We start from the raw sequence: 16595 nt of genomic DNA on the forward strand, positions 1-16595 counted from the left end.
AGGAAGGAAGGAAGGAGGGAAGGAAGGAGGGAAGGAAGGAGGAAAGGAAGGAGGAAAGGAAGGAACGAAGGAGGGAAGGAAGGAAGGAAGGAGGGGAGGAGGGAAGGAAGGAAGGAAGGAGGGGAGGAGGGAAGGAAGGAAGGAAGGAAGGAAGGAGCGAGCAATGTAACAATAGCCAGAGGGGAGTGGGGAGGGGATAGTGGGGAGAGAAGTTTACAGGAGCTACTATAAAGGACACATGGACAAAATCAAGGGGGAGGGTGGAAACAAGGGAGGGAGGTGGGTTTGGCTGGAGTGGGGGGGAGTGGTGGAAAAATGCAGACAACTGTAATTGAATAACAATAAAAATTTAAAAAAAAGAAAAAAGAATCTCTCTGTGTGCCTTAAGTGGCTTATTTCAGGAGAGATGTAAACTAAACCACAGAGATAGACTTGGGTATCAACTTAGAGACTTTCAGGAGAGCCTCCATTGACCTTGTTGGTCTCATACCAAGAATACCAAGGATTTCATTACAGTAGGTAAAGAATTGTGAGAATGTAAAAGCACATATCATCCTACCCATTTTCAGGCTTTTGAGTTAGTTTATCCTTTCTTTATCCAAAGAAAGGCCTATTGACAATGATATATGTCCTACATATAAAGAAGGCCCATTTAAACTAGTTGTGAATGCTGCTTTGTTGTTTCCATTGTTAGTATCCCTTTATAGAAAAAGTGTCAAAAATAATTGTAGTTACAGAATAAATATGAAAACAATGGCCTGCTAGAGCAGAGGTTTGGAGGTAGAGAAGGGAAACAAGGAAAGAGGGAGTGGTGGTATATTCTTCATCAACCCTCCAAGAGAGATTGTAAGTTTGAAGACTATAGTTTAAATGTGTTAATTATAGTGGCACCATGCTGAGGTAGTATAGCAGACCAAGAGGGTTTAAATACTTGCTCTGCCAACTTGAACTTGGCCAGATTATTTAACTGTACCTTGATTTTCTCAACCCTAGAGCCAATAATAGTTTTTATCTCACAAGGTTATTCTGAGAATAAAATGAGTTAATACATACAAAGTGCTTGGAAGAGTGTCTGGCACCTAAAAATCATATCATGAATATTTTTTAAAAATGTTATTGAATTTATTAGGGTGACATTGGTTAATAAAATTTTATAGGTTTAAAATGTACAATTATATAATATATAATCTGTATATTATATTGTGTTTTCACCACCCAAAGTCAAGTGTGCTTCTGTCACCATTTATCCCCCCATTACCCTCATCTAATTATCACCACTCCCATGAGTATTTTTTATGATGCAGATGCTGCTTAAGGAAGACAATAAAATAACTAAAAATCAAAATGTCAATCATCAGATATTAGGAAGAGGGAGTTTGATAAGGCTTATTTTCTCATCTTTTAAACTGGGAGGTAACTAGCTACTGTTTAAAATGGGAGTTAACTAGCTACAGGGGAGTCCCCATTAGACTGTCAGCTGATTTCTAAAAAGAAACTTTGCAGGCTAGGAGGGATTGGCAAGAAATATTCAAAGTCATGAAAAGCAGGGACCTACAACCAAGATTGCTCTACCCAGCAAAGATATTTAGAATTGAAAGACAGATAAAAAGCTTCCCAGAAAAGAAGAAAAACTACAGGAGTTTATAATTACCAAACCATTGTTATATGAAATGTTAAAGGGACTTATTTAAGAAAAGAAGATCAAAACTAAGAACAATAAAATGGTAATAAATACATATGTCAACAATTGAATCTAAAAAAACAACTAAGCAAACAAGAACAGAGACAAAATCATGGATACAGAGAGCATTTTGATGGTTGGCAGATGGGACGGGGCTGTGGAGGAATAGGTGAGGAGGTGAGTGGACTAAGAAGTACAAATAGGTACTTACAGAATAGTCATGGGGATGTAAAGGATAGTATAGGAAATGGGTTAGCCAAAGAACTTATACGCATGACCCATGGACATGAACAACGGTAGGGGTTGCCGGAGGGAGGGGGGGGGTGCTGCGTGGAGGGGCAGAAGGGTGAAAAATTGGGACAACTGTAATAGCATAATCAATACAATTAAAAAAATAAAGTTGACAAATCAAGAAGTTGAGGTGTAACCATATTTATGGTTATGGAGGTGATCCTCAGAATTAAAAATAGGTACAGTTAAGCATGGTTATCACTGACAAATGAAGCTCAGGGAGTGGTGAGTTTTTTAAAAAAAGATTTTATATATGTATTTTTAGAGAGAAAGGAAGGGAGGGAGAAAAAGGGGGAGAGAAACATCAATGTGTGAGAGAAACATCAATCAGTTGCCTCTCACATGCCCTCAACTGGAAATCTGGCCCAAAACCCAGGCATGTATCCTGACTAGGAATAGAGCCGGTGACCTTTCGATTTGCAAAACAACACCAAACCTACTGAGCCACACTAGTCAGGGTGGGAGTGGAGACTTTCTATTTTGAGTTTTTATTGCCACATATGTCCCATTTTGAGTTTTTATTAACATAAGCATGCAATTTATACTTTTATTGATGTGTCATTAACGAATGATAAACCTCACATATTTAAAGCATACAATTTAATAAGTTTTGATAGGTGTACAGTTGCGAAACTGTTATCACAATTAAGGTGATAAGATATTCATCACCACCACTCTCCAAAAAAGCCAGGTTTAAGCTTCTTAATTTACATAGTCTGTGTTTAGGAATTTATGGGCTTACATGTCTTTGTGCCACAGCATCACGTAATTCAGAAAACTTTTTTACTCAGAGTATTTACATTTAGTGATGATACAATGATGAAGTCTTCATGTGCTCTTCTTGCCTATCCTTTAAAAAATCTATACAGGTAATAAGAACCTCTGGTGATTTTTTTTTAATGATCTGTTTTTCATAGAACATCCAGTGGTTAGATGATCAGATTTCAGACTTTGGAATGGGGAACAGACGATTCACGTCTTTCTCAGACCATTACCACTATACACTTTTCAAAAGTTCCTTTTATTCTCTGCAATGTTTCTGTGTCTTGGGCTTCCCCAATGCACATTCTGCATGTTCAAGTAGCATTCATAGGCTACTGGTGCAGGAAGAACCTTGCTGAAATTCAGTGTCCACATTCAAGAAAACTTGGCTTCTCCATGCCGGGTCAGCAGCCCAGGCCTCCCCTGCCCTCCTCTGGCCTCTCAGACAAGCCAGCTACCTCTTCCCACCTGGAGCTGCCCCTCCCCAGGCAGCAGGGGCTAGGGGTAGGCAAGACAGCCATCCTTCTCTTGGTGGGACAGCCATATCTAGGAATCTAATCCTGGAGTCCCCAAGTGCAAGTTGGAAATATAATTTCTGCAGAAACCAGGTTATATTTGTGGTTATCTAGGTTTCATGGTACCATTAAAGCTGTAGCTGAGATATGCTCTGGGTGAAATGTGGGAAGTTTTATGGGTTTTTGTTTTGTTTTGTTTCTGTGGGCTGGTTTGGGAGCAGAAGTGCCTTTTTATATCATTGCTTCTATAGAGAAAATGTGTTCAGTATTCCAAACAGATACACAAATGAACTTTTCAAACACTGCCTGTTCACAATGGCTTGTCATAGTACTTTACAGAGGGGTTTGTGTTTAAAATAATGTTGTTTGTCTTAGCCTAAGGGCAATGTTTCTTCAAACCATAGACTTGCCTAAAAAGTATAGGACAAATGTGTTAAGATTGATTTGATATTGAATGAAACTTAGAGGGCAAATGTGTTAGGGTTGATCATGTTGGTTTTATGTAGAGGATTATGATGTTTCTTATGGAATGGGCTGGTGAACTTAATGACATTTTGCAAAGGTCAATAGTAACATGTTTGTGATGATGATGTTCTGTATTTTAACTAACAGGTTTTCAGGAGGCCTGATATAAGGGTAAGGATGTTCGGCAGATGGGCCTCCTACTTGTGTGTCTCTGTGCTTTGTTGAACATTGAGTCTATTTAGTGTTCTTTACCTTCTCACTGGTTTTTATGAGTCACTCAGATCAGTTTGCTTTGCTGTGTCATAGCTTTAAGTGTTCACTGGAAACGCTTTATTTGTTACAATATTTTTATGTACAATAAAAGCCAATGTGTGTGAGGACAGGATGCTAAAATTGTTACCAGTATGTAATACTGACTTTTGTTGTGTTACATGAATTCTGACCAAATGAATCTTTGTGGCAGGGCCTTAAAAGGCTAGGCCTATAGAGTCCTCTTTTAGCCTTGTTTATTATGTAATTCATGCTAACCAATTTAGCAACAGCAAAACAAGAAAGTGGTCAGTTGTTGTCTATCCTAAGAATTTGTCACCTTCATGTCAGCATGCTGAATCCAAAAAACAGAAATGCTAATCCTAAAGATAAGGTAGCAAAATCAGTCCCATTTAGTATTTCTTAAAACACAGATGTAACTGTTACATCTAGTGGGTTATTGTTTATATTTCTTCATGATTTTCCTTCCCTTCATTTCAGAATATTCATAAAGCAAGACAAAGATTGGTAATGTGCATGCGTTTAAGCCTGAGTATCAGATGTTGAAAATTAACCTATTCCCATTAAATGAACACAATGTAGATTTTGGTAGAATAATTTAGTGACTTAAATTTTTAATTTTTAACCTTATTGGAGCCAATAAAATAGTTAAAAAATAAGCAGGTTAAGTCAAATTCTTATGATTCTAATTGGTTTATCTTTGTTTAATCTTGTTTTCACCATGTTTTCTTTCACTCATGAGAATCATTGTGTTTTACTGATTCACATTGTTAAATATTAGTGTTTGGCTTTGCACTTGCATGGACTTTGAAATGCTATATGTTTTTTGTTGTTATTTAGTTATTCATTTTTGTGTTTTTAAAATTTTGTCAAAGAATGATTCCATTTTCTTTGTATTTAAAAATGGAAATTTCAAAAAAACTGGCTGCATTTAAAAATTACCCTTCTTTGAATGGTAGCAGTACCAATTGTGTACTAAACTCAGTCTGATATAAAGCATAAAAACATATTAACAATTCCACTTTATTGACAAAAATGAAAGATGGGAAATAGTAAATTCTTTTAAATATTTGTTTCTTTTTCACTGATTGCCTTTCAAATAAATATAGTCATTGGAATCAAAGTTTCATGAAGGATAAAACTATATATCTTTGCTAAATTTTAATATTTTCAGCCTAGAGACTTGATACAACTTTCAAAATGGGGTAAAAATCTTATCATCTTCAGTATTCATATTCTTTATACCATGTGCTATACTAAATGTCCAATGTTTTAAAGTTTTAAAAACTTTTTAAAAGTTTAAATAAAGATGTGTGACCTCTGAGTCGTTTCTTTGAAGCACATTGATACTGTAATTAGAAATATTTTTAATATGTAGATTCATAATTCATAATATTTAATTAGCAATAAGCAATAAGTACCAGATTGTATGTATACTTATATGCATATGTATATCTCCAGCATGTGATACGTGCATGTGCATGTTTGTGGAAATTTTGGTAATAGCAGTGGAGTTGATCCATGGACAATATAATAATTCTTGATAGTATATGAGTACTGCTTGATTTGGCCCTTTACCTCGTTTCTGTGGTGTGCTTTATTTTCTATGAGCATACCGTGTGTCTGTTGTTTTGTTCCTTTACTATATGCTATAGTATGTATTGCTTGATTTTAAAAAGACAGTACATTCTTTGAAATCCATGAAGCTTGTTTGCTTCTCATTTTTCTACCCCAACACAAATATAGAACAGATACTCCATTTTAGGCTGAGGATGCTATAGATGGCCTACATGTTGTTTCCTTACCTCCAAGGGGTCAAATGTTGTGATTTGCAAAATCATGAAAGGTGTGTCGACTTTTACATGCTTACTGTCTCTTTAAAAAAGAAGTTCTGTCCTTTCACCTGTCTGTTTGCACATGTTTCTCTTTCTTCTCTTTGCCTTTTCTTGTCCATGCACCTGATGCTGTGCAGGAGATTCAGGAAGAACACAATGGCTACCCTTCTGAAGCTGAAGCTGATCAGGTGGCAAGTGCTGTGTGTTCATCTGTTTGTAGCTACAGATTGTGTATTTAGAAGCCATTTCATACTAGATTTCTAGGTGATAAACAAATGCTTTTACCACTACAATAGGTTCCTCCTGTCCAAGTTTGATAGATTCCATTATGACATTATTTGCAAGAATTGGTTTATCCAACATTTTGTCAACCAGAAATTTGTTCATCTGTAATTCTCAGTTTTCCCACATAGGGTTATTGATGAGCTAATGAGCCTCAGTCATGACAGGATTCTGAAATGCCTTTACAAAGACTTGAATGGGACAGATGCACATGCTAAGAGTGCTCCTTGAGGGTGTGGACTTGGACTTTTTCAAATGTTCATGGTCTGTGCCCAGCGTGGTATGTGATACCTTGTATTTGTGGAATGAGTCCATATAGTTTGTATTTATTAATCAGAAAAAAAGTCATTCAAGTATCCTTGAGTGATTACTCTGCTCAGTACTTCTAGACCCTCTGGAGTCTTTTAAAGCAACAGAACTTTACACAAAGTTTGTGAAGTAATTTAATATGTGAAAGTGGTTGAAGTACAGCTCCAGCGAAATGTGGCAAGTTCCCATGCTCAGCTGTGCCTTTTCCCAGCCAGCCCTCCTTTGGTAACTCTGGAAGCAACTTGAAGAGCCCAATTTGAAAACCACTGCTTTTGGCATGCAGTGGTTATACAAACTACCCACCCAGCAGCTTAGATTCCGATGAGGAGAAAAGTAGTGGAGAAGCCAGGGACATCCCACAGGCTTGAGCCCTTGGGGACAAATTCAGGGAGCTGGTTGGCCTTCAGCTGGTCCTACAGGGTCACCAGAACAGGATTTGGATGGGGTCATCAAAGGAAAGTCCTCAACTGGGCAACACTTGGCACAAAGGCAACAAGAGGAACGGGTGTGTTCATGAGATCAAATTTCGTCAGAAGAATCCATTCTTTGATTATGCTGTACATGGGTTGGATAAATCAAGGGTCAAATCATGTCCTGTGAAACTTCATAGTTGCAATCAAAGTTTAATGTAGCGCAAGTGTGAGTCCCATTTCCTAACACCAACTTTATAAAGGGAATCTACTGTATTCACCAGTGAGCCTTTTAAAACTGTTCTCATCTTGAATTCCTATGTTAAAGCTAAATGTGTTTCCTGTACAAAATAAACCTTTTGTAGGGAAATCTGAAGCAGTGAGCTCATTTATTTATTTGTTTGCTTTCTCATCACTTAAAAAGCATGTCCCAGATTTAATTATTAGTCAGAGGTTTGTCTCACTGTCTCACCAACACAGTCATGCTTCATATAAGTGCACAGGTATTTCACACCAAATTCAGCATGGCTTTCAGAAGACAAGAAAAGAGAAATGTTTGATCTCCAACCTCTATCTTGAGAGCCTTGTACATTCTCAGAATGGTCCCAATTACCACTTTCTGCCATCTGCAACATTTTGCTAGCAAGTCCTGGGGTTGAGGACTTTACAGGGTTTGATGTGGCTCAATATAAGGATTAAAGTGAGCCACATTTCCTCCCAGCCCTTCCAGATATAGTTGATTAGAACAGCTTGCTTTAGTAAATATATTTCAAAATAACTTCTCCCCATTTATTTCAAAATATGAGTTAAGGAATTTAAGTCTGTATAATATGTAGCCATTAAAATAAGCTTTAACAGTGTAATATTTGAAGTAATACAAAACTTGAATATTGATTAAAATGGCTTTTCCATATTATAACTATATTATAAAATTAGTTTCTAGTTCAAGCTATAAATTAAAGAAGGTGACTTTCAAATTAAGGCTTCTATTAAGGATTCATGATTTTTTCAGTGTTTCTAAAACTAGACATTTGAAAATATAAATATTGGTTTATACTTCCATGTGTGAAAGACATATTTCCAAATCAGATATGAATATAAAAATCCACAAACACTTCCCCATATCCCTTTTAACAGTTCTCTACCTCCGTACAATTTTTTGCTGAAAAGTGTCTTAAAAACTAATCTGGACTAAAAATTCAAATGAAATAAAATCGTTTGGAGGCAACCTGTATTATTTTAACCATGTTCTTGGTAAGGAGGTGGACCGACTGTGTCATTGTGTGCCCTCCCCAAAGAACAGATCTATCCTGACCAACATTTAGCATTGAATGTGCCCTTTATATTTTTACCTTTTTCCTTTCTTTACTTTAAAAAATTTGATGAAACTTCTATGTAAAGTGTTTTAAATTGACTCCCTTTAGTAAATCATATTGAAATATTCTTTTAACTATGAAAAACAGTTATTTTGAATTTTCAATCATTAGAATTAAAAAATTACCAGGTTTTAATGTTTTGCTTCACAAAATTGTGCTGAAGACTTAGTATTATCCAATCTGTTTTCCTCTGAACACTAGTGGCCTGATGTTAACAGGTAATTTTTTTTTTTTTTTTTGAAGAAAACATCCCCTGATCAAATAGGTATGGGAAGTGCAGCATGCATGCTCTAGCGCCCTCTTGCTGACGTGGCGTACATTAACACGCTAAAGACTTACCTCACTTAAAACAAAAAAAAAAGTTTATTCTGCGTTTCCCAAACTTTTCACAAAAGAGACCTATTTACATCTCTTATGAATTTAATGCTCTATGACACACAGCTTGGGGATTTCTGAGGTTTTGAACACCTTATTCTTATTCGTGATACCTTATGTCAGAGATGCCAAGGAGAAAGTAACCAGTTTCTTTGGCGACATCGCAAGGGGTGGTAGTACCTTGGAATAGGCCTTGAGTTCAGGCTCTGGTCCATAGCTTTGTAGTTTGAGGGCAACATTTTTTCAGCTCCCCTGAGTTCTCTGGTACTATCCAACCAAACTCACAAGAAACTGGCTACTAGACCGTGGTGTCAATCTGGACATTTAGAATTGTGGGCATGTACCCACATTTATACCCAAGCACCTTATAATAACAATCTAAGACATCCTTTTCCTAGTATCAGTGTGGGAAACCAAATACCTCATTATGAATTTGCTTGGTAAGTGTGGAATCAACACAAAGTGAATTGGCTTCAGAGAAGCCTGATGAACACACAGTGCTCCAGTGTCTTGATTGAAATACTCTTGTTTGGCCAGGTGAGGGCACACTTTCTCTTGGCATGGATGGGATACACGCTGATAAGCTCCAGTGCTTTGTGTACACACACACACACACACACATACACAGTAGCTGGGTAGCTGGGGTGTAGTACAAAAGCCTAGGGCTTTCCTCGGTAATATCACTGCTCTGAGATCCCTCCCTGACTACTTTAATTAGACTTCAGGGTTTCCCATACTATTTTATAGGCTGGGTTAGCTAGCTAAACACCTACATCTAATGTTGATTTTATATGTATTAGTTTCATTCTCAAAAAGTAACTTTTTTTTTTACTTTATTTCCAAATTCTGGAGGCACCTTATAATAGCTGTCTGTGTAGCGATTAGAGTATGTATCTGTTATGGTCAAGTCATATATGTATTAATGCTTTCTAACTGTGAACTTTAAATATGTGTAATAATTTGCTAAAATATGCAGCATGGTGTCCTGTGATGCTGAGCTTTGAAATTGTCTTGTAAAGGGAGGGGGCATACATTTTGCATGCTTCTGTAGCTTTGTAGTGAAAGCATAGAAGGCCACAATTATTCCCACACATATAGATGGAAAGTGAGATTTACTCCTGTTTGGTTTTTTTTCCCAGGCTCTAAGGGATGGAAATAAGCTGGTACAGATGGAAGAAGCACCTCTTTTTCCAGGAGAATCAATTAAAGCTATTGGTAAGTTTTAATGCATACACTTTGCTTATACGGATCCATAAAACGATATAGTACTTTCCTTGTGAGCATAGGTAATGTAAGTACTAAATATCAGCCAGACCAGTCTCATTAGGGGACAAATGGACTAGGCCTATTCATTCTTATTAATGTCCTTATGACTTTAAGAGATAGAACACAATAGAGAATCACTTTAAACTCCAAGCATTAGTTGGCATTACCAACAGAAGAAAGGCCCAACTTTTCCTAATGAAATGAAGGCTGATCAGACGTTTGCTGTATGTCAATTCATTGCTTTGTTGGAATCCTTCACTCTAAGGAAAATATATCAAGAAAGTACAACTTTAGTGCAAGAAAAGGGTGTGTTTTGCCACCCTGGATTTTAAGGGCAATGGCCTAGGGGGTACCACATTCCCCCCACTGTGTACTAGCAGGCATTTCAGCAGGTAGCACACTGTGCCATGGGTAGATGGTAGAATAGCTGGGCACAACCTTTTCACCTCACAATTGCTGGGGTTTGATAGGACAGTCTGCTTTTCTAGGCTGAGTATTGCCTTCTTTCCTCAGGGCTTCCTTCCAAAGATGTGTGCTTGGTCTCAGAGTATAGTCAAGAACTTTGAGTAGCTGGACTCTCCTACCAGGGCATACAAACAGCTACCCACACTGAATATCCTCTTCTGTGGCTCTGGACCCTGCCTATTCATCCTTGCTTTTGGCACTTTTCTTTTCTTTGGCTTCTGGATTTTTATTCACTCTGGATGGTCCTCTGGCCTCTCTGGCTGTTCTTTCCCTAGGAGTTCTTCTAGCCCTGCCTCCATGCTGCTTTTGGAATGATCTGTTTAAAATGTAGAGCTAATTATTTCATGCCTCTGCTTCTCCTGACAGCAAACTACACAGATTTAAAGTAAACATGAAGAGATTTGATGCATTATTCACCTGGGAAACCATCATCACAGTCAAGATAATGAACATATCCTTCACCTCCCAGATGTTTCCCTAGTCCCCTTTATAAACCTTCCCTCTCATGCCTTTTCCCCATTCCCAAGCACTATAGAGTAGATTATACTTTCTAGAGTTTTCTAGAAATGTAATAATTGAGTATATTCTCTTTCTTGTTTAGGTTCTTCCACTCAGCATCATTATATTGATGCTCATTCATGTTGTGGCGTGGGTCAACAGTCATTCCTTTTTGTTGCTGAATTGTACTCCACTGTATGGATGCACCACAGTTTGGTTATCCCTTCATCTATCGAGGGGCATTTGGGTTGCTTCTACTGTTTGACTATCACCAATAAAACTGCTCTGAATATTCACATACAAGTCTTCTCTGGTCTCACATCCTATTGTCTTCATGCATTCTTTGATCCAACCATACTAACCTTCAACAACTGGCTGCTCTCTCTTTCCTTTCCCTCAACCCGCCTCCCTGCTGCTTCCCTGCTGTGTTAAGCTGATCCTTTTCTGAGCTCTTATCACATCATGTCCACATGGTTATAATAGCATTTATCAGACTATAGTATAATGGTCATTTTCTGTATAGTGCTACTCATAGGTCATGGGCTACTTGTGGGCAGGAACTGTGTCTAGTTATTACTAGAACCCTAACAACAGAAGCCACTTGGTACATAATGAGTTATAGAAAACTTTAATGGAAGTGTTTGTCTGGATGACAACTTTAGTACCTTTCATTGATCCATTTGGACTCATCTTAATTATGTACTTGCCCGTCATGCCAGTGGAATGGTGCTTTGGGAAGATCATGAAGGTGTGGTATCCATGAGTTTCTTAGCATTCATAGGAATCAAATATGCTGATATTGATATTCACAGACAGAAAATAAAAATCAATATGGAAGCTGATAAGGAATTTGAAGCAAAGAAGTCTTTTTCCACTCCATTGATGTGGTTCTAGTTTTTGTCATCTGTAAAGAAGTTGCTTTTTGGAGGTGCACTAGGGGACAGTTTTTAGCTTTACTTCGTTTTCATTAGCAGTAATTTATTAATTGGTAGCCTTGAGTTAAACTCACGGTCTTGAGTTTAATTAATATATTTTTGATGTGATTAATTTATCAGGGAAAAAGTTAACCACCTGGAAAAAATGACAAAATGTAGCTTATTATGAAGCCCTTTATTTAAAACCTCATTAAGTACCAAAATGTAATTTTATTTGAAGAGAAAGAATTTTATTAGAAGACTATCTATATATGTCCATATTTAAAGTAATAAATTTAAAATTTCTAGAAAACTGGAAATATATAGATAGATAGATAGATAGATAGATAGATAGATATACATACATACATACATACATGCTCATGTTAAGATTTATTGAAGCACATGTCTATGGCAGTAGTTGATACTCTGAACTTTCTTTCAGTGAAAGATGTCATGTATATTTGCCCATTTATGGGAGCTGTGAGTGGAATGCTGACAGTGACAGACTTTAAGATGTACTTCAAAAATGTGGAGAGGGTGAGTTTTTGAAAGTGTATTTTATTTTTTAAAAACATTTCACAAGCAAGTAAACAAAAAGAAAAGAAAGTAAGAAGTACACTGAAAGCCCATTACCCTGACAGAACCAGAAGGTGACTTTTTAGATGTGTACAGATTTTGCTTTCTTGAAAAAATAAAGCTGTTAAAGTAGCACTTATACCTGCAAGGGAAGTTTAATTGTAGTCTCAACATGTACTTCAGAAAGCATTTATGTTATAAATCAGACTTCAGTTTCTTAGCTGGGACAAAGTAAACAAATGTCTTTTAAGCCAGCAAAGACTTAAAATATGAAAACTCTATTGACTGACACTAACAGGCGTTCATCTTAATTTGTAAACTCAGGACCCGCATTTCATCCTTGATGTTCCCCTGGGAGTGATCAGCAGAGTTGAGAAGATTGGAGCACAGAGCCATGGGGACAATTCTTGTGGTATAGAAATAGTGTGCAAGGTATGGTACCTACACTAGTAAAACCAGAAGAGGCAGTCAGCTGGGAACTTTTTCTGACACATTTTTCCTGGTCTTTGGACAGTCAAGGTTATTTGTACTGTTAGTAACTCAAATGTTTGAGGATAGACACCTCTTCAAATTTTGTATCAACCAATTCATATCATTATGTAAGCCATTGAAGTAAATCTCTTTTTCTATTGAAGTATTCTAATTATAATGGACCTAAAACCTGTATGCTGATATTATTTGTTGCATTTTAAAGAAATCAAGTGGGAAGTAAAGATTCATATTTTTTTCCAGTTTGCTGTTTTAAGACTAATCTTGAGAACACTAGAGGGTCAAAGACTTCCTAAAGGAACAACAATAAAATGACCTTTGAACACTGTGCGGCTTAGGGGCACCAACTGCCTGCACAGTTGAAAATCCATGTATAACTTTTGACTCTCCAAAACTTAATTACTAATAGTCTTCTGTTGACCAGAAGCCTTACTGGTAACAGTTGATTAACATGCATTTTGTGTGTTGTATGTATTATATGAGGGGGGACCCAAAAAAACCCCTGGAATTTATTTATAAAAATTGTGTATTTATTCTTCCATGTTTAAACTTCAGTCTCCTTCAAAGTACTCTCCATTTGATGCAATACGCCAATTGAGATGTTTTTTCCACTGCTCAAAAGTTTCTGACCTCGTTGATTTTTTAAAATACATTTTTATTGATTATGCTATTACAGTTTTCCCATTTTTCTCCCCTTTATTCCCCTCCACCCTGCACCCCCTTTGATGCCTTTTAGTGCTTCTGCCAATTTTTGCTTCACTTCTTCCTCATTGACAAGACATTTCCCTTTGGAGACTTTTTTTTATCCAGGGGAAACAAAAAAGTCGCTCAGGGTAAGATTGGATGAATGGGGGGCTGGGAAATGGGGGTCATACTGTTTAACACGCAGCATGATGTGGGCAGGTATGTTCATAAAACACCTATCATGAAATGGGCAAATGAGTTGAAAGAGTCTTCAAAAAATTCACTGAACTCAATTGCAGCCTCTCACAGCAATGCCAGCTGGTACACTGATACAGGTGGGTTCCTTGAACACTCACCTAGCAGGGGAAGCCTTTACAACAAGGGACCTGCTTTCCAGAAGATAATTTTGTTTTTTGGGGTGTCACCCCTGGTATACTGTATTCTTACAGTAAGGTAAGCTTAGATTTAAAAAAAAACTGTTATTAAGGAAATCATAAGGAAGAAAAATATATTTACAGTATTTGTTGAAAAATTATGTGTATAAGTGGACCCACACAGTTCAGACCTGTGCTGTACAAGAGTCAAACTGTATTCATAAATTCTGTGATTAAAAAGACAATTACATTTCTTGGCTATGTTGCAATTTTCACCTGAACTGTGCTTATTTTTTTTTTAATTCTCACCTGAGTATATATTTATTGATTTTAGAGAAAGAGGGAGGATTGCGGAGATGGGGGATAGAGAGGCAAACAGAGGGAGAGATGGAGAGAAAGAAAGACAGACAGACAGACATCGATGTGAGAGAGAAACATTGATTGGTTGCTTCCCATATGTTCCCTGACCGGGAATCAAATAATCAACCTTTCGGTGTATGGGACAATGCTTCAACCAACTGAACCACCTAGCCAGGACACTGTGCTTATTTTTGGTTTTATACCCTTCCTCCAAATGGTTAATTAGAAACGTATGTGATAACTGGAGTGATAATTAGTCACTTAAATGCCTTACTGATGTTTTTTATTGGAAATACAGTTTATTAACAACCCTACCTGAAGTACTAGGAAAAAGGTCCTGCCTACAGAATCATCAAAGTCCCTTCTAAATTTGGGGTTTGGATTCCCACCCATCTGTTTGCTTTGGTCACATCTCTGAGGACAGCACCCCCTGGTTGGCTCTAGACTGCAGTTGAAATACCTTTTTAAAAAAAGACTTTACTCTTCCAAGTCTCACAAACTTGCTTTGGACGGTGCATGGCTGTGCTGGCCTTTGGTGGTGATAAACTCCTTTAACTTGACCTTCTCTGGGAAGCACTTTATCTGCCCTTCCATTCTAAATGATAGTTTTGCTGATAGAGTCATCTAGGTAGTAGGTCCTTGCTTTTCATCACTTTGAATACTTCTTGACAGTCCGTTCTTGCCTGCAAGGTTTCTTTTGAGAAATCAGCTGACAGTCTTATGGGAACTCCTATGTAGGTAACTCTCTTCTTTTCTCTTGCTGATTTTAAGAGTCTCTATCTTTAACCTTTGGCATTTTAATTATGTTGAATCTTGGTCTGGTGCTGTTTGTGTCCATCTTGTTTGGGACTCACTGTGCTTCTTGAACTGTATGTCTATTTCCTTCACCAAATTAGGGAAGTTTTCTTTCATTATTTTTTCAAATAAGTTTTCGGTCTCTCACTCTTTCTCTTCTTCTTCTGGCATCCCTATGATTCAGATGTTGGTATGTTTGAGGTTATCCCATGATCTCCTTAGCCTATCCTTGTTTTTTTTAATTTTTTTTCTTCTTGCTGTTCTGATTGAGTGTTTTTTCTTACTTATGTTCCAAATCATTGATTTGAATCTCGGCTTCATCCACTCCATTGTTGATTGCCTGTAAATATTTCTTTATTTCACTTAGTGTAACCTTTATTTCTGCCTGGGTCTTTTTTATGCAGTTGAAGCATCCAGTGTGTTCCTTGAGTATCCTAATAACCAGTGTTTGGAACTCTGCATCTGATAGATTGTATACCTTCATTTTGTTTAGTTCTTGTTCTGGAGTTTTGTTCTGTTGTTTCATTTGGGCCATGTTTCTTTGTTTCCTCATTTTGGCATCCTCCCTGTGTTTGTTTCTGTGTACTAGGTAGAGTAGTGTTGACTCCCAGTCTTAGTAGCATGGCCTATTGCAGAAAAGCATACCCATAAGTTGTGTGGGGTAGAGCCTTAGGTAGTCACCAAGTCACAGCAACTGGTGTGAACTAGGTTGATGTAGTCTCAGGTATGGTGCTGCCACTCTATGGCTCTGCTTCGAGGAGGGCTCAGAAAAGGGACAATGGCTGCTGCCTGTCCTCTGGAGTTTTGTCTGGGAGGAAGTTGTCCCCTGGCACTCGCCCTGATACCAGACACTTCAGTTTCTCCCCATGTGCCACTGGTGCCCTTCCAGCTGCTGCCCTGGTGCTAGAGCCCAGAGGGAGTGAGTCTGCTTAAGTCCAAAGTCCATTGTGGGCCCTTTAAGAGGAGATGCCTGAGAATCCTGCAGTTTCTTTTGCTGCCCCAACCTCCAGTGGTATTTACAGCCAGTAGTTATGGGGACTTATCTTCCTGGCTCTAGAACTCTGGGCTCTGTGGTCTGGTATGGGGCTGTGATCCCTCTCTCCCAAGGTATTCCTCCTGATTTTTATCTGACACATGTGGGTGTAGGACTACCTGTTCCATATCTTTGCATCTCTGCCCCTCCTACCTGTTTGGATAAATATGATTTCTTTAATTCCTTGATTGTCAGACTTCCATACAGTTCAATTTTCTGATGATATTGGCTGATAGTTATGTAGTTTAGTTGTAATTTTTGCTGTGGTTATGCGAGGAGGTGAGCTGTGTTTGCCTATGCCTCCATCTTGACCAGAAGTCCCAAGATTTTATTTATTTTTTAGAGAGAGGGTAAGGGAGGGAGAAAGAGAGAGAGAGAAACATCAATGTATGAGAGAAACATTGATTGGTTGCCTTTTGCACGCATCCAATGGGGAACCTGTCCCACAACCCAGGCATGTTCCCTGACCGGGAATCAAACCAGCAACTTTTTGGTTCACAGGCCAGTGCTCAACCTACTGAGCCTCACTGGCCAGGGCAAGCCAGCCTCTATTGATAGACATTTAGT

The 16595-nt window shown here is 37.8% G+C and overlaps 1 protein-coding gene across 6 annotated transcripts in view; it reads left to right on the plus strand.

Moving 5' to 3' along the window:
* Positions 1–16595, plus strand: part of MTMR1 (myotubularin related protein 1) — an 88564-nt gene that overhangs the window by 21121 nt on the left and 50848 nt on the right. Inside the window, exons 3-8 of one of the 6 annotated variants that reach the window (XM_053917618.1) lie at positions 3862–3885; positions 4465–4491; positions 5957–6007; positions 9711–9786; positions 12160–12254; positions 12618–12725. In XM_053917618.1, coding sequence (XP_053773593.1) covers positions 3862–3885; positions 4465–4491; positions 5957–6007; positions 9711–9786; positions 12160–12254; positions 12618–12725 — 381 coding nt within the window. The remainder of the gene's footprint in view (positions 1–3861; positions 3886–4464; positions 4492–5956; positions 6008–9710; positions 9787–12159; positions 12255–12617; positions 12726–16595) is intronic. The other 5 variants (XM_053917621.1, XM_053917619.1, XM_053917622.1 and 2 more) reach the window with 5 other exon arrangements.

Source organism: Desmodus rotundus, chromosome X (assembly GCF_022682495.2).
Source record: "Desmodus rotundus isolate HL8 chromosome X, HLdesRot8A.1, whole genome shotgun sequence".
Taxonomy (NCBI): domain Eukaryota; kingdom Metazoa; phylum Chordata; class Mammalia; order Chiroptera; family Phyllostomidae; genus Desmodus; species Desmodus rotundus.